General features: G+C 35.6%; 3 protein-coding genes across 19 annotated transcripts; all 3 read left to right on the top strand.

Annotated features, from left to right (window-relative positions):
* Positions 1-4066: 4066 nt before the first annotated feature.
* On the top strand, positions 4067-20535 carry LOC107804255 (uncharacterized). Of its 17 annotated transcripts, none has more exons than XR_012707699.1 (12): positions 4105-4872; positions 6102-6168; positions 11644-12003; positions 12360-12517; positions 14695-14737; positions 15087-15177; positions 16677-16801; positions 16884-16962; positions 17868-17992; positions 18079-18236; positions 18712-18832; positions 19967-20535. XR_012707699.1 is itself a non-coding variant. In XM_075249708.1 (12 exons), the coding sequence occupies exons 9-12, from the start codon at positions 17893-17895 to the stop codon at positions 20339-20341; spliced, it is 750 nt and encodes a 249-aa protein (XP_075105809.1). In that variant the 5' UTR covers positions 4105-4872; positions 6102-6168; positions 11644-12003; positions 12360-12517; positions 14695-14789; positions 15087-15177; positions 16677-16801; positions 16884-16962; positions 17868-17892; the 3' UTR covers positions 20342-20535. The 17 variants fall into 17 exon arrangements, 10 of the variants coding, with proteins under 10 accessions (XP_075105811.1, XP_075105809.1, XP_075105810.1 ...); XM_075249708.1 differs by having other exon boundaries at positions 14695-14789; positions 17868-17988; XR_012707700.1 differs by lacking the exon at positions 11644-12003 and having other exon boundaries at positions 4067-4206.
* Positions 8704-10030, top strand: LOC142176782 (uncharacterized). Its single transcript, XM_075245120.1, has 3 exons — positions 8704-8947; positions 9063-9642; positions 9853-10030. The coding sequence occupies exons 1-3, from the start codon at positions 8704-8706 to the stop codon at positions 10028-10030; spliced, it is 1002 nt and encodes a 333-aa protein (XP_075101221.1).
* Positions 10174-10902, top strand: LOC142176780 (uncharacterized). The gene has a single exon (XM_075245118.1). The coding sequence runs from the start codon at positions 10174-10176 to the stop codon at positions 10900-10902; it is 729 nt and encodes a 242-aa protein (XP_075101219.1).
* Positions 20536-25081: the final 4546 nt, after the last annotated feature.

Raw genomic sequence — 25081 nt, 5'->3', positions numbered from 1 at the left:
GACGAACGGTTGTTTTAAAGGTGGAGAATGTGACAACCCGAAGGGTCAGCACCGTAGTTCCTCCTTGTTCTGCGCTTTCGAGGCCTTGAAAACCTCACTTTTAGTTGCCTCGATTGGCGTGCGCAGTTCGGGCGCGTAGTCGGAAAGTTTTTATGATAGAATATGTGAATTATGTGAAAAAATTGATGAATTTCGATATTAATATGCATAATATTGACTTCGGTCAATATTTTGGGTAAACGGACCCGGACCTGTGATTCGACGGTCCCGGAGGGTCCGTAGAAAAATATGGGACTTGGGCGTGTGCCCAGAATCAAATTCTGAGGTCCCAAGCCCGAGAAATGATTTTTTGAAAGAAATTGTTTTTCTGAAATTTGATATGAAAATTTGAAGTGAAAAGGAGTTAGAAAATATAGGTATCAGGCTCGTATTTTGGTTCCGACGCCCGGTACAAGTCTTAAATATGTTTTAAGCACTATCTGTAAAGTTTGGCTAAAAACGGACGTCATATGACGTGTTTCGGACTAAAAATAGAGAATTTGAGTTATGAAAGTTGAAGAAAGAAAATCATCTGTTTGAGGCTTGATCCTATGTATATAATGTTATTTTAGCGATTTGATCGCACGAGTAAGTCCGTAAGATATTTTTAAGGTTGTGTGCATGTTTGGTTTGGAGCCCCCAGGGCTCGGGTGAGTTTTGAATGGGGCCCGGGAGGTCTTGGAGTTAAGAAAATGCAGGTTCAGGTGTTGCAGACACCAGCGCGGCCGCGGTCATTTCCGCGCGGCCGCGATGCTTTTCTGTGCGGTCCGCGTGGATGAGTCTGAGGGCTAGGGTTTCAGGTTAACCAGCGCGGCCGTGCACTAAAATAGTGCGGTCCACGCTGGAAGGGTTCAGAAAAGCCCCAATTTTTCTCCCACTCGGCGTGGCCGCAACACATTTTTGTGCGGTCCGCGCCAGGTCCTCAGAAAGGTATACAAGTTCGGAAAATCTCAGTCATTTTTCACTTTTCAAAAACACAAAACCTAAGAGGCGATTTTCCAAACAACTTTTCTTCTCCAAAACGATTGGTAAGTGATTTCTAACTTAATTTCTTTATTCCTTAACATCTTTTAACATAATTTCAACTTCAAATCAAAGATTTTCAGGGGTGAAATTGGGTGTTTTGGGTAGAACCTAGATTTTCTACAAATTGAGAAGTTGGACCTCAATTTGGGGTCCGATTTAAAAACAAATCATATATTTGGATTCATGGGGGAATGGATAACCGGGTTTTGGTCCGAACCTCGAGTTTCGACCACGTGGGTCCGGGGGTGTTTTTAACCAATTTGGGAAAAACCTTGTAAAATTTATTTTTCATGCATGGGGAGTGATTTATTTAGTAATTATTAATGTGATTAAGTAACTTATGACTAGATTCTAGCGGATTGGTGGTGGAATCAAGAGGTAAAGCTATACTAGAAGCGTGAGTTGAGTTTGGAGCATTCGAGGTAAGTGTTTGTTCTAACTTTGGCTTGACGGAATAAGATTAAGATGATATTTGCTACTTGCTAATGTGGAGTACGGTGTATAGGCATGGTGACGGTTATCTATGCACCGGAGTCTAGCATGACTGTGAGTCTTGATTGCTTTTAAGTCGAATAATGTGACACAAGCTCCTTGTTTATTTGATAAGTTTCATATAATGTGAATGGTTGAGGAAGAATGATTTAAAAGGAGAATGTGTTGTGAATACTCCCTTGCCGGGATGTGTAGACTGATATATATATTCTCCCTTGTCGGGATATTTTGGGCTGTTAGATGTACCCTTACCGGGTTAAAGGTATTGAGTTGTTATTCTCCCCTGAAGGGGTCAACTAAATGAAGTCAGATATTATAAACTATATTATGGGATCGTGTGGCATGCCGTCCACTTATATATGATATTATGGGATCGTGTGGCACACCGTCCACTTATATATGATATTATGGGATCGTGTGGCACGCCGTCCACTTATATATGATATGAATTGGGATCGTGTGGTACGTCGTCCACTTGGTTATTGGCCTCCATTGCCGGTGACATATTGTGCACTGTGATAAAGATGAAATGGGAACGGGTGGTACGCCTACAATGTGGTATATGGAAATAGGAATCGTGTGGCACGCCGTCCACCTATATATTGTTAAAAGGGATCGTGTGGCACGTCGTCCACCTATATATTGTTAAAAGGGATCGTGTGGCACGCTGTCCACTTATATACTATATTATGGGATCGTGTGGCACGTCCTCCACTTATATATGATATTATGGGATCGTGTGGCACGCCGCCCACTATATATATATATATATATATATATATATATATATATATATATATATATATATATATATATTATGGAAACCGGAGTTTCTTCTGTTTATTTCCGATATTTCATTTTTATCTGTTACTCCCTGATAGCATGTCCCCTCCCAGTTTTACTTTGTATTATCTTGTTATTGTTTTCTTGCACTTGTTGTATATATATCTGTACAGGTTAATTGTGGTAGGTACTGTCTAGCCTCGTCACTACTTCGTCGGGGTTAGGCTAGGCACTTACCAGCACATGGGGTCGGTTGTGCTGATGCTACACTCTGTGCATTTTTGTGCACAGATCAGGGAGCAGCTTACGGACCGCAGCAGTAGGACTTCTAGGAGCTATCTTCAGTCCAGGGACTCTCGAGGTAGCCTAGCTGGCGTTCGCAGGCCGAAGTCCCTTTCCATGTTTTTCGTTTTCTTATCTTGTATCAGACAAACATGATGTATTTTTCTTTCAAACATTGATTGTAGTATTCTGTAGTAGTCCGTGAGCTAGTGACACCAGACTCTGGGTAGCATTTTGGTTCAAACTTCCACACTTTTGGTTCTCAGTTGCTTTAGATTTAAAGTCTTTCGTTCAAATTTTGTCTCGTTTATTATATTGTTTGGAAGAAAGCAGGAAAAATGTTTTATATATTTGGCTTGCCTAGCTCCGATAGTAGGCGCCATCACGACACCCGATGGTGGGAAATACGGGTCGTGACAGCTATTCATCCCTTGTATTACAAAAGTATTAACGGCTTACATTTATATTATTTAGATAGTAAATACAAAAGTGATTTTTAATTTTGACCATTGTTGACCTGAATAGAGACCAACTTTGGTCGCCATTTATTCAAGAATTTAGTTTAGCGACCAAAGTTGGTCGCTATATTTAAATCAGATTTAATTATATTTCATATAATATTTAAATTAATAATATAATTATTAAAATTGTATAACTGGGTCCCATTTAAGCGACCAAAGTTGGACGGTATCTTCCTACCCTTTAAGTTGCGACCAACGTTGGTCGCAATTTTTATATTATATATATTTATATTTTATAATTTTTTTAAAATAATAATATAATTATTAAAATTTTGTAGGTGGGTCCCACTTTAGCGACCAACATTGGTCACTAATCTCAGTAAATGTTTGATCAAGAAAGTCTGACCAGTCCAGTCAACATTTTGACTAATATAGCGACCAAGTAGCGACCAACCTTGGTCGCTATTTTGTTTCTTTTATTTATTTTATTATTTTCGCTAGTTTAGCGATCAACTTTGATCGCTTTTTCCCACAGACCAACTTTGGTCGCTAAATTTTGGTCGCTTTTTTTCCAGATTTCTAGTAGTGATGGCTCTAGGTGCTTGAACCCAAGACCTCTCACATCAAATTTGAAACTATCAACCACTAGACTATTGAGCTATTTTGATTCAAGTGGTATCACTTTTAATCATTTAATTTTGTATTTCTATTTTATTTATTATTTTTATATACATATGTAATATAATTTTTCGACTAAACGGTGTCCCGTGACACCGCTCGGGTCCATGTAAATCCGCCTCTGGTCCCGATTTTATAAACAACCTTAACCTTGATTAATATATATATTATTTTATTACTACTATTTAGAAGCGGGAGTTGGGGCTCTTCGTCGTCCTGCTTCCTGATTTACAATTAGGTCCCTACCTTTGATCCAAAAGCAGGGGTATTTTTGTCACTCTGCTCACTTTGTACTTTCTGCAACGCCTTTTCCCTTCGCACTCTCTTCAATACGCGCTTTCTCATCCTCTATCGACGTGGAAGACGAATCGATTCTTGCTTCTGCTGCTGTCAGCTGTTCTTCCAGATGGGTAACACCTGCTCTTGGATGGATATCCGATTAGGGGTGACTGCCAATAAAATCTACAATACCTTCTGTTCTATTTGGGTTTTCTTTTCCTTTTTTTGGTTCATGGTTTACTACTCTGTTCCTTTTGGTGTCTCTGCTTGCTAGGTGAAACAAGTCAGTACTTCTTGCTTCCTTCTCTATCTCCTCCTTTAGAGTTCTGTGTACTGCAATATGTTACTTAAGAGTTATTAGCTACAACGTTCATCTCTTGTAGCCTTTTTTTCCCTATGACCATGTTCAAAGAAAGGAGCTGTAATTTATTCTTTAATCAATAAACTTGTGGAGATTTGTATTCACTTAAAGCTAGGCACACAGCTGCTCGTTCTGCTACTTCTCGCGTTATCTGCCTCTCTTGTATGACGCTTTAGTACTTTGTACTTGAAAAAGATAACAATATTCATACTAAGATACCTATTCAAGTTGTTGTCACTGTGATGTACACCCTTTAAGATTAAAACAAAAGGCCCACCAATTAGACCATAAATAATTGTGGGAAAATCTGGGAATAATGTTTAAAAGAATATTTTTGTAAATTCTTATTTACCATGTCACTGGTAGCTTGTCTCCCCACCCTCCTTGTTTTCTCGTTGGTTAAATTGCAGTCTAGGATGAGTGACCAGCTTTTTTGTTGGCCTGTGGAAGGGACATAAAGATGGATGTTGGGTATGTTTTGTAAGTCTATTCATGCCTGTGCAAATTTCCAAGGCGTTGTTGTTGTGTTAGTATAATTAGGCTATAATATATGAAGTGATATGGAAATATGTAACAAGACTTTGTAACTTGCATCTTTCTTTTCATGTTAAATTTACTTGAATAAGTTTTAGAAACGTAGAGATAAGTGGTTGGCATCAAACATGCCATAAAATTTACAGATGGATGCAGATAAATGAGTTGTTAAAATTTTGTAATTTTTCCTTCAGCACATTTGGTGATTGATTTTTGCTTGGAACAATGATTTAATTCAGTTATTTTTCCTTATCAGCAACCAAGGTACAATACCAAAATCTTGCTGGAAAAATCATATTATTTTACCATGATAATTTTACCTTGGTGTTGTATTATATGATGTGTTAGAAGAAAATGAAAAATAACTTATCTCCAACTGAATGGCACCAAGATTCCAAGCATGTTCCTGGAGAAAGTCTGATGTCGACCTGTTAAATTTGGATCTACTGAATAAACAACGGAAATTTAGCCTTTGTGATCTACATTACGAGGATAATGGGTGGGGGTATGTAACTACATTTGGTTTTTTGCATCATTGTATCTTGGAAGAGTCATACGAAGTACTGATAGCCTTTCTAACGTAGAGCGGGAAAGAATTTAAAGTAAATTAGTGCATCATGAGTTCTCCAAGCGTAAGAAGAAAGCACTGTATTTAAGAGAATGAATATAACATCAACTGAGATAATGAAATTAGGAAAAATTGTTTATTTTGTCAGACAAGTCAGCCTATTTTATGTGTCCGTTAATGTGCCAGAATGATATTTTCAGTGATTATTATCTATTAGAACACAAACAAATAAGGGAGAGAAAGGGGAAACAACTTGCTTCCACCTACGTAGATGAATTAAACCATAATTATCTTTTAATGTTTGCTTCGATAATACACTGTTGCCAAAGTCTGTAAGAAATTCTCTTTTTTAAAATCCTGAAAGGTTCTTCGATGAAAATTGGTGAATTACATGTTACTTTGATCGGTCAATCAGTCCACATCATAAACTAATGGAATAACCCAGTAGCACACACCAACAACCTTTTTTCTTCGTTGTACCATTACATTTGAGACAGTGATGTTACAATTTCCGTACAGAATTATTTTTAAGAGTATCTTCGATGCCCAACATGTTCTGTATGTTGACCATGACTGAAATTGCTTTTTATTTTTGTAGAATTGTTGACGTTTCTCTTACGTTCAGTACAACCAACACACTTGCAGAAGAAGTTCAGCACCGTAAGGTAACCAAGTATCTTCTTTTAGTAGTTGCTGTTGTCCACCATTTTCTTTTGTACAATTATTTTGTTTATTTTTTGTTTGTTAACTGATTTATGTGCGTAACAAAAGTTTGGCTTGACATATTCGCTTTTTCATTTATGGTGTGGTCTCACGGTGTCTATTTTTTTTATTTCACTTCGGGTCATGTTTTGATTAGATTTTCCCGCTTATTTAGCGAAGCTTTACCTTTGGAAAAGTACCTTTGAGCGGATGTTATAATACGAAGAAAAAAAACCTAAAATATTATCGTAATTGTTCTCCCTATATGTACAAAAATTGATCAGAAAGCTCAGAGGTATTCAGCTGACTCTAATGTCACTTATGCAAAAACTAATAGTCAAAGCGTACCTTTTTTTTTAAAACATACAATGACATTATGAATCGCCTCCCATATTTTATTCCTTGGGTTAACTGTATCTGCTCAAAGATAGCCTTAATTTTGTCACTTCCTGTCGTGTGATATGCATGTCGGTGATAAAAATTAATACAATGTTAAAAGGCTATGATAGTTTGCGCAGTATCATTTAAGAGTAGGTACTATGGTTCTGATGGATCATACACAAAAAAACAAATGCCCCCTATCAGAAACGGATAGGAATGTCAACCGACGTGAAAAATATAAAGCCATGTCAGTAGAGAAAAAATAGAAGTTGCTGCTACAACGCCGACTTAAATACCAAGAGTCAAAGACACGCACACCTCTTGAGAAAATAACTGTGGATCGCTTGACTGGAATAATGGATCCACCTGAATGCTCTACGAACACTTCTTACATTCTGCATCCAGGTTAGAACATACGATTCTCCGTACAGAATCGCTTTGACCTTGTCTCGCAGCGTTATCTCTCATTTTAAATAGTTAACTTCCTCTACGCTTTCTCTTCGATGTAGCTTTTAATACGTGTAAGAATCATCCTCTGCCTTCTGCTATGGGTAACGAAATAGATGTATTGCGTCCACTTTCTACCTATGAAAAAGGTGAGTATGCCGCCTTCTACGCTTACTTTTACACTACTTGCCATCATTTTGGGCCATCTAAGGACCACCCAACTTGGTCTTAGGTTCAACGTCAGCAGTACCCGGGGAACTACGTAACAAAGACTCCGAAGTAGTTACGCCTAGAGGTTTGTTTGGTTTTCTGTCTGCTGAAACACTAATTGTTTCCTCTGGTTCACCTTAATTTTAACGGTCTATTTCCAATATATAGGTCGTACATCCACTACAAAGTCTTGTCCAATTATCGGTCAGCTGCGTTCAAACTATGTTCCACTTAAGAAAGTTCCAATCTGCAAATTTTGCTCAGCAAAGAGATTTCAGTATGAACCGCCTACATTTTGCTGTGGCAGTGGGACAATAAAGTTAACTTCTCATCAAATGCCTACCAAACTGCGTAATTTATTTCTTGGAAACATTGTGGAGTCCAAACACTTCCGAACGTACATTAGAACGTATAATAATCTTTTTGCGTTCACATCACTTGGTGTAAAGTATGACAAAGATTTAGCAAAAAGAAATTCTGGTATCTACACCTTCAGAGTTCAAGGGAAGATGTACCATCGGATAAATAATTTGCACCCTACAGATGACAAACAAGAAATATACAGCTGTACTTTTACGATAACTGCAATGAGCTGGCACACAGGATGGCATGTTCCGCCAGAATCCACGAATCAGTAGTGAAAGAATTGATGGATATATTATCAATAAATCCATACTCTGTGTTTTTACGGTCCTTGGTACATATACCGAACTTTCAAGATTTCCACATAGCCCTCAAATGCGACTTAAATTTGGACCAGAGAGTATATAATTTGCCGACTTCATATGAAATTGCAGCAATATGGACCGAGGAAAATGATAGTGCAGCCTTTAACGCACCACATATTCAAATTTACCCTCGCACTGATCGAACACAAATAGTGAATTACTATTATGGTTGTATGATGCATTGCAATATCCGCTATTATTTCTGCTAGGGCAAAGTGGATGGTATTGTGGTATTAAGAAGCTCCCAGCAAATTGTCCTGCATTCTTACGAATTGTGCATCACGAAGAGGTACCAAGTATAAGAAATGTTACGTCACTTGACGAATATCTTGAAATGGAAGCTGAACTTCTTAAAAAAGGGCAGCGACAAAGAGATACAGTTTCTTTTCGTGAGTATTATTGTTACAAATTACAAATGAGAAATGCCAATGAAGATGAAATATTGCATACCAGAAGAATATTTCAGCAGTATTCAGTTGATGAATACATTAAACTCGAAACACAAAGGTTGGATTTCGCAGCGTTCAATCAAGATTTATCCAGGATGGCTATGCTGCAAGGACTTCTTGACATCTTGCGATTAGGTGAACGCGATGCTTCTAATATCGGGAAACAAAATTTTCTTCCAAGCTCTTATTAGCCTCCCCAGACCCCACTTGTGGGATTATACTGGGTTATTGTTGTTGTTGTTGCTCTTTTATTAGAGGGCCGTGGGATATGCGACAATGGTACATGGATGCTATTGCGCTCGTGCAGCATTTCGGTAAACCTGATTTATTTATAACTATGACATGTAATCCCTCTTGGATGGAAATAAAGGGACATTTAATCTCAACTGATGAGGCACATAATAGGCCTGATTTGATTAGCCGTGTATTTAGAGCGAAAATAGAAGAATTCAAAAATGATATACTAAAGCGAAATATCTTTGGAAAGGTAGCAGCTTTTATGTATACTATAGAGTTCCAAAAGCGAGGTTTACCACACGCTCATTTTCTTATAATATTAACTAATGAATACAAGTTACTTACCTCCAGAGGCTTATGATAATATTATTCGTGCTGAAATACCTGATGAAAATGCATAACCAGATTTATATTCGCTTGTTCTTAAACACATGATGCATGGTCCATGCGGTAATCTAAACCCAACAAACTCTTGTATGAAGAAAAAAGGCTACTGTAAATTCAAATATCCAAAAAGCTTTGCAGACCGGACATCAAAAGGAGTAGAATCTTACCCAATTTATAGAAGATGCAATACAGGACTAGTGGTAAAAATAAGAGAACAATACTTGGATAACTCATGGGTTGTTCCATATAATCCTTTTTTGCTGGGAAAATTTGACTGCCATGTGAATGTCGAGATATGCTCTGATATTAAGGTCGTTAAGTATCTCTATAAGTATATATGTAAAGGTCATGACAAGATTGCATTTTCAGTACATAATAATGATACCAACACAGAAGTAGATGAAATAATGGAATACCAGTCTGCTAGATGGGTGTCGCCTCCCGAAGCTATGTGGCGCTTGTACGGTTTCTCCATTAGTGAAATATCACCGACTGTATGCTCTCTTCAACTTCATCTTAAAGGACAACAATTTGTTTCATTCAGAAGTAGCGCAAATGTAGATACACTTGTAAATAATTCGTTGATTAACCAGACGATGTTAACACAATTTTTTGAAATGAATAGAACAAATGCAGAGGCTATGAAGCTCAATCTATTATACCGAGAATTCCCTCGACATTTTTTTTGGTTTGCAATAGAGAGGATGTGGACACCTCGGAAACAATGATATATTATTGGTCGTGTTGTAACATGTCATCCAACAGAAGGTGAACGATATTATCTTAGAATGCTATTAATGACTATTAGAGGACCAAAATCATATAATGATTTGCTAACTGTTAATGGAGAACGTTGTAGCACCTTTAGAGAATCAGTGGAAAACAAGGATTGCTACAAAGCGACAATAGTTTGCTTGAATGCATGTCAGAAGCAGCAAGTTACCAGATGCCATACAGTTTGCGACGTTTATTTGCTACATTACTGATTTATTGTAATCCTACTAATCCAAGACAACCCTGGGAATAATTTGAAGAGCACATGTCTGAGGATTATACGTTGGTACCCAATATTCAGAAAAACGATATTCGATACCGAGTTTTAAACCATATTAACGACATATTACACTCTATGGGTGGTGACATAAATGAATATCAACTCATTCTTAAAACAATAAGGCCTTCTGTAGCGGCAAAAGAGGCAAAGAAGGTACACTTTGAAAGGACTATCGCGGTTACTAATGAGGATATACTATTACACAAAAAGTTGAATAAAGATCAGCTTAAAGCATATAATATAATTATAGAGAGAATTTTTTCAAACAAAGCTGCGGCATTCTTCATTGACGGACCTGGAGGAACAGGGAAAACCTTTTTATATCGTGCATTGTTGGCAACTGTACGATCTAAAAGGTATATAGTATTGGCAACTGCCACTTCCGGTGTAGCTGCATCTATACTTCCTGGTGGACGAACTGCACATTCACATTTTAAAATTCCTATAAATACTAATGAAAATGTGACCTGCAACATCAGCAAACAAAGCTCACTTGCCTGTTTGATTCAGGATGCAAAATTAATTATATGGGATGAAGTGTCTATGGCAAAAAAGAGAACGATCGAACTGCTTGATTTACTTTTAAAGGACTTAATGGATTCAACGATACTATTCGGTGGAAAAGTTGTAGTTTTCGGAGGTGACTTCAGGAAGACATTGCCAGTAGTTCGGAACGGAAAAAAGGAAGATTTCATTAACGAAAGTTTACTATATTCTCATATTTGGGAAGAACTTGAAAGGCTGCGATTATTCGAAAATATGAGAGCGAAAGATGACCCTTCATTTTGTAATTTTTTGTTGTGAGTAGGAAACGGAGAAGAAAAAATAAACTCAACAAACAAGATTGAAATTCCAACTTCTTTGATCATTCCTTATACAACCGAAAAGGAATCTTTGGATAAATTATTCGCGATAACTTATCCAGACGTGCATACAATTTTTTCCTCCTCATCCTATACAAGTTCCCGTGTTATCTTAACAACTAAGAATGATTCCGTCGACGATATCAACGACATGCTTGTTGCTCGCTTCCCAGAAGAATCAAAAACTTTTATTGGTATTGATGAAACTATTAAACCTCATGATAAAAATCACAATTTGAGGATCTGTTGCACAGTTTAAATCCACCTGGTCTGCCTCCTTACATATTTATATTGAAACAAAACTGCCCAATTATATTACTATGAAATTTAAATCCGTGTGATGATTTATGTAATGGAACACGTTTGACTTGCTGTGATTTTAAATCGCATGTCATTAGCGCCAATATTTCAGTTGGTCACTTGAAAAATACACATGTGTTTGTCCCTAGGATACCATTATTAGCATCCCAAGATGAAAAAATGCCTATTCCGTTTAAAAGGACACAATTTCCTGTAAGACTGTACTTTGCAATGACTATAAATAAAGCGCAAGGTCAGACATTAGATTTTGTTGGAGTTTGTTTGCGAGAACTTGTGTTTTCGCACGGTCAACTTTATGTTGCTTTGTCTAGAGCAAAGAGTTCGAACTGTGTGAAAGTGCTAATCCGACCCACTATACCAGGTAGGGAGGATGATCACTACACGGATAACATTGTCTACAAAGAAATCATCGAAAAAGCTACTTTATGAGGATATTGCGACAAGAACAGATAGTATCCTAGAAAAAAAAAAGGAAACAACTCACGAAGAATACTGATGATGTGCAATCCGGTTGGTAGCAATCAGCTTGTATTCGCTCAAGCGATGAAACGATAGTTGATGCTCTTTTCGCACATGACTGCTCCAACAAAGATGAATCTATACGGGGCTGTGGCATTGGCTATGATGGTCGTGCAGAGGCATTTTTGCATGAAAATTTGGTACATACTGCTGGAGCTAAAGGGCAATACTTGGACAGTCGATGGCATCACTTAATACACTGGTGGAGAACTGTTCCTATATGTAATTATTTCACAATCTAAAAGATGATAGAAATATTGTTAAACAAATGTACCTCTATATTTTATAAAATATAAATGTTTGCAAAACTTGAGAATTTACTGCAACTGAACTTTACATGAGAAAAAATAATTTGTTAGGTTCTACAGTCATTAGGTATACAGGGACAAGCCAATTAGCCATGAATAAGCTTTTTAACTAACAATGCCAACTTCTTGTACTAATTATCATTGCATATAATTATTAAATATAAAATTTCATCCATTTTATTATTTGTGCGTGGCTATTTTTTATCTTTTGATATATACTGATGATGTCTTCTTTTTTTCCCTAATGTAGAGTCTACATAATACATGGAGCATAGATTAACCATTGATATGATCACTCCACAAACAAAAGAGTGGACGTCAAAGGTACAACTCATTGAGAAGCCTCGACCAAGGCAAAGTAAAGATGGAAAGACGCGATTCCAGATTGCTGTTGTCCGAGACGAAAGAGTAATCTTCTAACTACCGTGTTATTTCTTATTCTACTGGTTCAAATATAATTGCAATAGTTACTATTGTTTAATTGAAAGAAAAGAAAGAGATCCATCAACTTAGGTAATCACAAGTGTCATCGTTTCTCTCACACTGGCTATGTGAGGAACTAAATGTTTGAGATAATCTATGAAAGTAGATATTCCATTTACCATTCATGTCTGTCTGATATGTGGTTCTTCAGACAAAAATTGTGGTACCAAACTTTGAAATTTCTTCTTTGGATTATTTACTTCTTCATGTATAGTCCTTTATTTGTCCAGAAGGATATATTTACAGTGCACTTTGCAGTCGTCGTGTTAGGAATTTGCTTAAACTTCTTACATCTTAAGAAATTAAAAAACAAGAATTCAGAAGGCATGACCAATTTGATGGTAATTATTTCATTCATTCAATGTTCATTCTCCAAGGCCGCACTCTAATAAAACAGATATTTGTAGTGGTCAGATATGATGATAAGCATGTCATTAAGTACCTCTAATTACTTCTAGCTTAAAACTTATCTTCCGAGATATGATATATGAGATCTATCACGTTCTAAGAAGTTACTATTTGTATCTTAAGAAGCCTTTTTAAAATCCAAATTATGAATTACAATAAACAAAATAAAATCACATTAAAATCAGATTACATATACTATTTCAAACAAAAGAGTAAATGGAAGCATTCTTAATTGCGAGACATATGATAGATTGTCTATTTGTTGAATACACCCCCCACAATGCTAATAATACCAGAAACAGTTCATTAAAATACTTCAGCTCACAAATTACTTACATAATACAAATTAAATATTAGGTACTATTATCTCAAGAATATGACTTTATTTTGTTGCAAATACCTAGGCATAGGAGTGTCATTTCATAGTTATCCATCCACAACTTACAGATTGTTGAAACCATATTGTTTTTCTTATATTAACTGATCAGGTATACCTTTATTTAGTAAGCTGAAGGATTAAATGTAGACGTTTCCTCTAAGATAATAAACTTACACTTTCATAATTGACAGATTATTGAAATCATATTGTTGTCCTTGAAACATTTTAAGTAGTTGGCTGATAATAATACGAGTAGCTAATACGTTAATGTTCTTTCGCAGTCATACATTGTATTCAATTTATTATTCATCTTGCTAATTTGTGATCCTTTGAAGTGAATTTCATTTACTACCTTGTTGTAAACCTTTTGACTGCTACACTATGCATTTCTCATGTAATACCAATTGTCAGTTAACTAATGTATACATGATTTTAATTTTTCTTTTTACCAAGAGAATTTTTTACTTTGTAGCCGCTGGAATACAAACCACACTTGGTAATAGGTCTATTTGGTTTCATCCATACGAAATTGTTAATTTGCTTTCTGTACCATTATTACTGGACTATTGGTGACACTAACAACGAAATTTCGTTAATCTCATCCACAGTTGCCTCGAGCAGTAACAAGATTTTACAATAACAACTTTGTTTATGCTATTATTCTTCCACAATGTTGTCCACATTTTCATGTTGTCAACATCTTTTGCATTTAGTTTTCCCCTGGCCTTAAATTCCAATTGAGAAGTAGAAAAGAAAAAATAGTTGGTGGAATCTTGAGATGGTAGCCTCATAAGAAAAGTAGCTAAAAGTGGTGGAAGCTTCAGATTGGCCTCATAACAGAAGTGGCTAAAACATATAGATTTCTTGGGGTTGTCAAAAAAATTCCCGAGTTGATTTTTTTCCTCATTTAAACGTTTTAGACATATATAATTAATTTCCAGATTTTGTGATGCAATACTGTGGATTCTCTTTAGTTTTGGTGGATGAGATCTACATTTGAGAATGGGGAGTTCAACTACACATTCTTTACTTCAAATAGCCATGCTGACTTTACGTCAATGGTATGAAATAATTTCAGCTATCGTTTATGACTGAGTAATATTCTTCCTCGGGCTCCTTTTTTGGTAACTCTCTACAAATTGTAAATCTTGTATAGATTAGTTATCAATTGTCTTTCATGAGTTTCAGGATGCTCATACTGTACTTTTTTACTATGTTAATATTTCAATATGTTGCATTTGTATGTCTCCATGTGTTTATATGGATACACTTCTGCAAGGGTAGTTGAGTAAGTCATCATTCTATTAAAATGCAGGAAGAGCAAGTAGCCGCTATTCTATACGGGGAAGACATAGAAAGTATGCAGACAACTTCACCCCGTTTTCCACTTACTTGATATCTACTGCAAAAGTGAGAGTTCCTTTACCCTACGGAGTACCTATCAACCGTTTTGAATGGGTTATTGATAAATTTACTATCGTCAAAGAGGTGAAAGATGCTAACATATAAGACCCACTGCTCCCACCTCCGACGAGGTTGAATACTGTACCCTTTGCATATTTGCACGAGCAACAGCGAAATATGGAATTTGATAACCATTATTTTACGCGTAATACCTTCTGACAATTAAATTTATTTGTATCCTTACATTCTGAGATCGTGTACATTGGTCTAAATTATAAGTCGCTTGCAATGTCCACTACACAGACATAATTGCCATTGTGGTGAACTGTGGCTCGATAAAGTATGTTGGCGCTAACAATAGCAAATGTCGTGAAATCACCATAATGGATACCAAGTAAGTCTGCTGGCATTCTATTTACTTTATTACTTCCTTCCAAAAAAAAATTGGCTATAAATATATAGCCAGATACTGTATGACGATGTCGTCTTATTTAGTTGATTACTTTTGTCAGATAACTTTAATTAAAAAGTTATAATGTCATGAGATTATAATCTCAGCCATCTCCTATTGCACCTTCAGCTTGATCTATGCCATATGCGTTACTTCTCTATTCAACAAATTTGATCTTTCTATAAATAGAACAACGCATAAGATCTCCAAAAAGAAACTGTATAGAATTTCAGACATAATCCAGCTTTCTCTTTGTCTTGACATTTTGAAGTACAACATTTTAGTGATCACCATGGTTTAGTACAAATTTTTATTCTGTATACTGGCCTAGGTAAAATCCAGTACTGCTCACGAGAAAAGAAATGCAAAGAAGTCTGAAATGTATCTATTACTATTTTTTTAATTTGTCCGTTACTGCCTTTTTTTAATGTAAACATTAACTACTACCATCTAATATATCGTAGTGAAGAAGACTTCATTACTCAATGGGAGATTAAAACTACTTATATTCTATTGTCCGCGTCATTTTTGTAGCTAAAACATGATTCATATATAATGCGAGTTAAGAAAGTTTGTTACTCATTTTAGAAGATTATCCATTGGAAAATATTTAAATGTGTAGCTAACTCTAATATATTAGATAGACGTGTCTCATTTCTTCAAATGCTCTCCTATTTCCTCTTCTAGGTCAGTTACAACTTTTTGTAGAAATATTTTTGGTTGACAAAAAAACCTTAACAAACAAACATAAAGTGCAATATGTTAACATCTGGAAAAATATTTATATAAGTTCTTAAGTGCCTATATAGGCAGAAAAATTCTCTTCTCAATCTTTATACTCGGCAATCTATCAGGTAATTTATTTGTTCTCTTTTTTGGACCCTATAATATATATTTTGCCGATGTATTTGCTTCGTAGATTTTAGAAAATACAGTGACAACTACATAATCCAGAAGTCATTAACTCCAAACCGATTCTAATTAAGTTGTCTACAATGCCACTCTTCCCTATAGCGAGAAGAAATTAAACTGAAGCTAAGTATCAAAACCTTCAATTCGACTAACAGCAAAATCATAACAAACACAAACTTATCAAAAAAATAAAGCTACAAACAAGAATTTTTTTAGAAAATCTTACATATGCAGCCCAGAAATTCCTTCAATTCCAAAGCAAACATCAAAGAGAGTATACTGATGTGTTATGCTGCATTTGTTTGCTTAGACACGCAAGCTGCATCATTTAAAAAACCTTTTTGCCAACCTTCACTCTCCTGCGCGAACATGTTACTTACTTCTTGTTGCATTGTTTGAATTACGGTCTTACCGAATTGTCTGTGCTATTTTTATATTTAGACCTCATCTTTATTACTCTTGCTAATATTGTTAGACTTGTATTTTTTTTATTGGATAGTGTCAGTTATTGTCCATTCCTTTTACTGTAGTATGAGGCCTACTATCCTTACGCTGTGGGAAGACTTCGTCGATGCTGATGGAAGCATCCTCGCTGCAGAGGTTGCTTAATATCCAGTAATTGTAGCAAAACGAATTACGCGAACTACCTATGCTGGTATGGAAAACATTACGCTCTTTTTTTTGGATATTCCAAGAGGTTTATTGTGAATTCTTTACTAACATAATGAGTCATATAGGATTATCATTGTCGACAAGGTACAATTCGGTCATACTGATAAATCCACCATATCCTCAAGTTGGAAGACTTCTAAACTGGTATGGAACAAATATTGATATAATCGAATTTTATATTTTGTTAATTAGTTCATGCAAATTAAACATGTGCAGGTAAAACTAAATAGTCCAGCATATGCAATTCCCTTCTGTACTACCATGTTTTCCTTCTTCCCCAAAAAATGGGACATACTTAGCGGACTATAAGTTCGAAATTTCTGTTTCAATTAATTACAAGTTTATACAAACTTGGTATCTATGTATTTTCATTGAAATGGTTTTCAACTACATTGCATCTCATTTTACAATATAACTTTATGAGTTTAAAATGTTAGAGCTTATATGCAAATTTTCGCACCGATATATGTGTGAGTTTGCCCTTATATTCAGTCAGTATTTGGGTATGGTATATGTAATATTGCTAAGAACAACCAGTACTTCTATGAGCTCCCAATATGTAATGTTATCCCTTTTATCATCTATAAAATAGCACTGCAGCACGTTGGTTATTGGGGATAACTACTTTACAATCTGACAAATAAGGTGATATCGTTGTTCAATGCTGACTAAATTTGTGCAAAATTTGCTTATTCTTTCAACAGGAATTGCTGCAGTCACTGAGGCTAATAACCATAGTTTCTTATATGTATTCTTGTAAAGTGTCTACACTACATGTACGCATACCACATATGCACTATATGTTGGAGTTGTAGCCAGCTGAAAAATTATGTTATGTGTATTATAATTGTGGTCAGCTAAAAGAATTATTTTTTTGGGTACTTTCTGTTAATTTTTCGTGTTATTGGTGTAATCTGCGCAATAATTTATCATTGAAACAACCTATTCTTACTTTTTCCTACGCTTCTAAATTTTGTCACAACCTTTTCATGTCGTTTTAAATCTACCTGACATTTTGTTGCCATTGAAATGCCTCTATACATGCAAAGGGTCAGAGACAACCGACCAAGAATTATGAGATACAGTCAGCAGGCAGTAGATTCGTCTCTTATGCTTGCGGCAGAATACAATGATACTGTCCCAATTGCTGATATCCAGTCACAACCTCATGTAGGTATATTTCATCCCTGCTAATAGGTGTACATATACAGTACTTTAGTATTTTTATCCCAACTCAATAAATCTACCCCTCTTTTACAGATACAACTCTTTTACGTGGAAGGTAAATTATCATTGCCGACTGATGACCAAGATTTTTATGAATTACTGTGTTCCCACTACGGGCAGCAGTACAGAACTCATTCGCCGAAAATTATTCATTGTGCGAGCTGCAAACAACATGCGATGTTAACACCCAGGTATTATGACTTTGAATTCAAGCCTAATAAAATATGTTTGTTCTACATCTTCAAACAAAAAAGGTTTCTTCAGTCATTGGCTTTATGAAAATCAAATAACGCAAATTAATTGCTAACGTAAATCAAAGCGACGAATTAATTTACTTGATGCTTAAATCATGTTCTCTTATTATTCTAGCTTTGGTAGTACATCATGAAACATTTAGTTTATGAATGTTTCTGCCTGTAAAACTCAATATGGTTGATTTACTCTTTCATGTTAAAGAAACTTTATTCCCTTGAAGATTTGTTACTCTCCAGAACAGAAAAAGGGAGAATTGAACAGTTTCATGTTTCTAAAACTTCATTCTTTTGGGTTTATGGTGAACATTTTCATTCTTTTCTAAGAAACCAGGCAAGTCAATTGCTACTAACAATTATTTTTCTTGTGGGGTTCTTAGTGTTAATTGTGCTTCTTCTTTTTTGTTGCTATTAGAGCACGCTTTGAGGTTGTAATGACAGGTGGCAGTGGATCAGTTGTTGCAACATTAATAGGCGAATTAGGAGAGAAATTTCTTGATATAACCGCCGCAGATATCTGTGAAATCTCAGTTAAGGTACGTTGTTGATGGTAGCAGGAGAAACTTTTTTAAAACTATGATATCATGAAAACAAGTTTGCTCTTAATTTTTTCAATTATGTTTTTAATTGAACATAAATATAATTCAAACAGAACTTAACATAATTTTTCTTGTCACCACTAAACATAAGTTGGTGGAGTAAAATTTTCTTTTCCTCGCATCAATCAAAAAAGTTCATTGTAGGAATCATATATTGTATTATCTCCCAAGAATTTTTGTCATTTTGTAACATCTAAAAGTTTTATCCTTCCTTTTTTTCCACCTACTAATTAAAATATACATAAGTTGGTGGAGTGAAATTTTCTTTTCCTCGCATCAATCAAAAAAGTTCATTGTAGGAATCATATATTGTATTATCTCCCAAGAATTTTTGTCATCACTAAACATAAGTTGGTGGAGTGAAATTTTCTTTTCCTCGCATCAATCAAAAAAGTTCATCGTAGGAATCATATATTGTATTATCTCCCAAAAATTTTTGTCATTTTGTAACATCTAAAAGTTTTATCCTTCCATTTTTTCACCTACTAATTAAAATATAACCACTAATTAAATAAGTTGGGAATTTTTTTTAAAGAAAGTTATTTGATAATTTGTTTGTATTTCAATTTAAGAATTACAACTAAAGAAGTTTCACCTCCACCTTAAATGGTCTAGCGGATAAGCTTTTCCAGATAGACAAAACCATACTTAGAGGTAAAAAGAACATCAAAAAGTCAAAGCTCAACAGAAATAATAAAGTGAAATGTTAGTTAACCCTAAGTTATTACTTGACTATTCAATGTTGCTCTGTTAGTTCATCATCTGGATTGTACTGCTTAGCAATGTTAGTTACTGCCAGTCACAGAGGTTGTCAAGAATTTTCTTACTAAAGTACTGATTATGTCTGCTTATACCTCCATTTCCACATGCCTGTCGAAAACTAAAACATCTCCTTTAGGCCGCTTAAATATTACAATTGGCTTCTTAAATTCATCATTAATGAAAAGATAATTAAAGGCTATAGCCTTTGCATCCCAAGAACTTTACAGGCTTAAAACATCCAATTAATTCAGAGTATATTACTTTTGACCACTATCTTCATGTGTTAATTCATATTTTTCTCTCCCGCAGGACCAACCATTACCTCTTGAACACGTTCGACAGCGTCTTCCTTATAAACTCTTCAAGATACAACTGAGAAAAACATTTTCTAGAACTTCTGATCCGCGGTTGTTCATTGTGTCCTACTATGTGAAGGAAGATTTGTTTCAATTGCCCGCACCAGTAGCTTCTGAAGAAATTGGAGAGAGCAGTAACACTAAATTGGAAAATGTTGACCTGAAGAAAGAGATAGAAAATGAAGGCAGCAGTCAGTTGAATGTGGAACAAGTTACACCCATAGAAGAGCTGAAGACCACGTTAACTACAGAAGGTGGCTCTTCTACCAAGAGGCAACAAACTGAACTGGAGACCCCCCCAAGAAAAAATCCCCCGAAGAAAAAATGAAGGTTAATAAACTTTATCTCTACTTTTTCATTACTTTTTCCCATACTTACGGATGATAAACTTTTAGGAACTTGTTATTCATGTTCAAGAATAAATTCTTTGATTTCTGATGTAGGAGTAGCAGATTATAGTTGAATCACAAACAACTCAAAGAAAACTTTAAATTAAAAAAAACTACTGCATATTTCATTCCATTCTATATTCATTCATAATCTCTAATTCACTCACATTCATCATCTTCAAAGAACGCCTTCCCGCAGGCAATCCAAAAAGAAAAGATAGACAAATTAATAGTTGTGTTGATAATGTTGACAACCCATTGTTAGCTAAATTTCTAGTGCACTACCTTTCATTAAACATCAGTAATGTTCCAGTGTTCATGCCTACAAAAGAATTCTCTAAGTTCCTATGATAGGTTTACTCCTAGCCCTAAGCCACTAAATACGCTAATCAATTATACTTTTTTCTTTCGTTCTCTACTTTGATACATCTCATTCTCCCAAAGTTTTGTGGACCTCTTCCTCTAATATCAACTCTCTTTTTCTCCCAAAGTTTCGTGGACATGAATAAGGAGTCAACTTCAGTATGTTTTTTCTTCTGAATTTCTTCTTCGACTGCTTAATTTCTTCTTCAGCGAATTGACTACTGAATTTTTTCTTCAGCGAATTGACTGCTGAATTTCTTCTTCATCGATTTCTTCTTCAGCAATCTTTCTCGTTTTCTTCTTCTTTCTCTCATCACTGCTTATGGAATTTACTATACTATTGTTACACTTTTTATTCCTGATAAAAAATTACTTATAAAGTAGTACTACTTTATCAGTACATGTTTTTTAAGACATTCTTTTGTCTGAATTGATTTATACTTTCTACCTTGCACTTTTATTTCCCTTGTATTGGTATAGCTGACTAAGATTATGCAACATGTTTTTCAATATAAATTGTGGTTTACTGATAAAATATTTTTTGGTTGACGAAAAAAGGTACCATTGTAGATCTTACATCTGTTTTGTTCGCAGGGTGTTATAACTCTCTAAAATGGCTGTATATACGCTTTCTCATGCTATGTACATACGTGTTTGAAGGTCGCTAGCTTGTGTTTGACAGGTAATGCAAAGAACAACCGCTATATTTTTAAGCTACCAGATACCTTGCTACTTGCCGTTACTGACGTCCTTTTCTTTCTAATATTGCAGAAAATATGGACAATGTAGCTCACTTTGTGTGACTTACTGGCATGTACATTTATATTTTTGTTAGCCGGTAAACATATTGGTCGTGTAACTAATGTAAATAGTGGGTTGAAAGACTAGCACTAAATATGACCTCTTTTTTTGGCTTGAATTTATTTTCTTCGCTCTACTATGTATCCAAGTTTTTAAGACTAAATAGAAACAAACTTACTGCTATCCAAAAGATCATTTAAACTGACCACGACGCACTTCGTCGCATAGACCATAATGTTTAACAAATCAACTCACATATCTCAGTACATAATTTATCATAATGCAAGTTGATCCCTATAAAAGGTTATTTATTTTCTTTATAAATTAATAAAAGCTGCTATTTTTATCAAGTCTGGGCCCGGGCTCAGCACGAGCCATTTCCACTAGTAGAGTTAGCAGGCTCCTCTCCGTCAACATACCTGCTTACTGCGAGGGTATTCTTGGAAATATAGTGTTTATGTGCTTTAAAAGGTGTTGTACATGATAGCTTCACGTGAGAATTATTGCCTTCTTGGACAAAAAACTTGGATAAGTTTTGCTGATTGTGTAGGGCCCACTTCAATTTCATTGCCACGCGCTCCGGTTGCAGCATCTTGAAACTTCCGTTCAACATATTTTCAGTTGCTATGCATTTGTTTTACTGGGTTAGTAATTGTACCTTTTTATTTTTCTATCTAGGTTATTCTTATATACGGTACAAGTACTATTTTGTATCTCCATTAGTATGCTTCTCAAATTAAAATGTGATCTGTTTTCTTTTTCTTCTTGCCAGCGACGTCTTATGTGGATTTAAAGTTTCTTCCTTTTTTTTTTTGTGCTTTACCATTTTCATGCATACATGATATGAAATTAACATTGTGAATTGTTCGGGGCGCCCCTATGTAACCTATACCCATTTTTAAAAAACTTTTAACTCGTAGTCACTTTTTAAATAACTTCAGCCCCCTTTCTCCTCCTCCTGCTTCTCCTCCTTCATTTTCTTCTTCTTTCTTCTGCTGTTGTTGGTGCAGATTATTTTTTAGGTAAAATTTCTTTTAAACTGTTGGTGCATAGAAGTTAAAACTTTCTTTTGTACATGAATATGATGGATTTGAACATGAAAATTAGCGGAAAGTGTAGGGTTTTGGTAGGAAATCTAAAATTTGGTATTTTTGGGATTTTGACCACGAATTTGGATATGAAATTGGAAACAAATTATATATTTGAGTTTGTGGGATTATGAGTAAAGTTTATCTTTGAAAAATTTCAGAATCCGGGCACGTGGGCTCGAATGTGACTTTTATCGACATTTCGATCGGAGTTAGGAATTATTATAAATTGTATTATAATGAGTAATTGAGCATATATTAATGAGTTTACATAATTATTGGCTAGTTTTGGAGCGTTGTGCATCAATTTGAGTCGTCGGAAGGGCTTGGAAGCCGGTTTTAGAATTTCAGAGCGAGGTGAGTCTCATTTCTAACTTTGTAAGAGGGAATTAACCCCATATGTGAAATAATTAAATATTTGCTCCTATGGATACTTGATTTGATTCAACTGAAGCTGCGTCGCTCTAGTGATCAGCCTAATTCCCGGCCATCTGAGCTTTAGCGCTTTAACGAATGGCCCGGGTTTTACCTTATTTGTATACTCGCATGGGCCTGGGCCAAAGACTACGTTGGGCCGGCTTTTGGTTGTGCCAATTCACATTTTTCGGGCTTATCCTTGAGCCCTGAGACATATTTGGTTTACAATTATTGTTTTAGGCCCTTGACAAAATCGATTAAGATTTTTCCTTATTTTTAGAGACAAATTAATTAGAAAACCTTAGTTCACTTTAGGATGACCTATAAATGAAATGAGACGAGCCTCGCTAAATAGAACACATAAGTCACGGGGCCCTCATCAAATGTATATTTGAAATACTTAGATTCCGAGATTGCCTTCTTAAACCCGGGTGCACATTTATGTGACACAAATCCAAATCTCAACAAAGTCGAAATGTGTCTCTAATCATGGGTACATTGATTGTGACGTGGTTCGAGATGCATTTCCACGACGTTGTAAATTCTTTTAAAAATAATGAGTGAGACGAGCCTCGACAAACAAAAGTATACAAAATGCGGGGCCCTCTATACGTGTTGGTAAAATTACTTAGACTTCGGGATGGGTTGTATAGCAAAATTTCACAGCCTTACCCAAAATAATGATACGCTAGTCGCTTTAGGCGCACCTTTAATAATTTACTTTCTTAAACTCGGGTGCACACTTATGTGACCCAAATCCAAATCTCGACGGAGTCGAGACGTGTCAACAACCACGGGTGCATTGATGTGACGTGGTTCGAGATGCGTTTTCACGACGTTGCAATTCTCGTTGAAAAAAATAACAATAATAAAAGCGGTAAAAAGTTTAAATTTGCACATAGGTTCAATATGAATTAAAATCAGATAAATAAGCCGAATGTGACAGTTGAGCGACCTTGCTAGAACCACGGAACTCGGGAATGCCTAACACCTTCTCCCGGGTTAACAGAATTTCTTACCCGCATTTCTGGTTCGCAGACTGTAATACAGAGTTAATCTTTTCCTCGATTCGGGATTCAACCGGTGACTTGGGACACCATAAATCTCCCAAGTGGCGACTCTGAATTAAATAATAAATCTCAATTCGATTGTCCTTTAATTGGAAAAACTCCCTTTACGTCCCTTCACGGGGACGCACGTGAAAAAAGAGGTGTGACAAGGATCAACCTGATTATGCCATCTGAGATGCTACTCAAGATGGACAATTCTCCAACACATATACATGGAATATGATCAGACACAAAAGGGATAAGAACCATGTTCTATCTCAGGTATGGCACAAAAGTCTTCCCTTTAAGATTTCTTTTCTAACTTGGAGATTATTTTTGCGCAGGTTACCTTTCGATAAAATAATTAACAACTTTGGCAACCAGTTATCCTCTATGTGCTTCTGCTGCTCAAATCCCATGTGCGAGTCGATCCAATATATCTTCATTGAAGGACAGGCTGCCAACCACATATGGAATTTCTTTGGTGCATCGCTTGGCATTAGGCATCAACACTGGTCTCCAAATATTGTATTGAAAAATTGGAGGAATACAAGGCCTAAGAATGAGGTTCATAAACTACTCCTTCAAATTGTTCCAATTTGTATTTTTTTGGGAAATTTGGAGGAGTTGGACAGCTTGTAAATATGGGGAACAAAGAAAATTTGTTACTATAAGAATGGAGCTGCAAATACAATGGACCATTAATGCAGCTCTTTCTATTGCCTTCCCAAAATAAAAAACAACTGGCACTTAGGCTCAACAATGCAAGACTATTGAACAACTCAAACCAATGGTAGTATGGAGACAAGTATCTTGGCAAAAGCCTGCGGTAGGAAGGTTTAAGGTTAACACATATGAAAGTTTTCTAGGCAACAATTCAAGAGCAGGCATCAGAGGAGTTATCAGGAATGAGCCAAGTGATTTGGTTATGGCATTTTCAATTCCTATCCAATGCAACAGC

This window comes from Nicotiana tabacum, chromosome 3 (assembly GCF_000715075.1).
Source record: "Nicotiana tabacum cultivar K326 chromosome 3, ASM71507v2, whole genome shotgun sequence".
NCBI classification, from domain to species: domain Eukaryota; kingdom Viridiplantae; phylum Streptophyta; class Magnoliopsida; order Solanales; family Solanaceae; genus Nicotiana; species Nicotiana tabacum.
The sequence above is the reverse complement of the archived record's forward strand: the minus strand, read 5'-3'. Positions and strand labels throughout refer to the sequence as shown.

Coding starts and splice junctions, on each gene's coding strand:
- LOC142176782 (XM_075245120.1), top strand. CDS start 8,704: ATGGATGCTATTGCGCTCGTGCAGCATTTCGGTAAACCTGATTTATTT. Junction 8,948..9,062: donor TATAGAGTTCCAAAAGCGAG/GTTTACCACACG, acceptor ATGCATAACCAG/ATTTATATTCGCTTGTTCTT. Junction 9,643..9,852: donor TCGTTGATTAACCAGACGAT/GTTAACACAATT, acceptor AATGACTATTAG/AGGACCAAAATCATATAATG.
- LOC142176780 (XM_075245118.1), top strand. CDS start 10,174: ATGGGTGGTGACATAAATGAATATCAACTCATTCTTAAAACAATAAGG.
- LOC107804255 (XM_075249710.1), top strand. CDS start 17,893: ATGAGATACAGTCAGCAGGCAGTAGATTCGTCTCTTATGCTTGCGGCA. Junction 18,237..18,711: donor CATGCGATGTTAACACCCAG/GTATTATGACTT, acceptor TGTTGCTATTAG/AGCACGCTTTGAGGTTGTAA. Junction 18,833..19,966: donor TCTGTGAAATCTCAGTTAAG/GTACGTTGTTGA, acceptor TCTCTCCCGCAG/GACCAACCATTACCTCTTGA.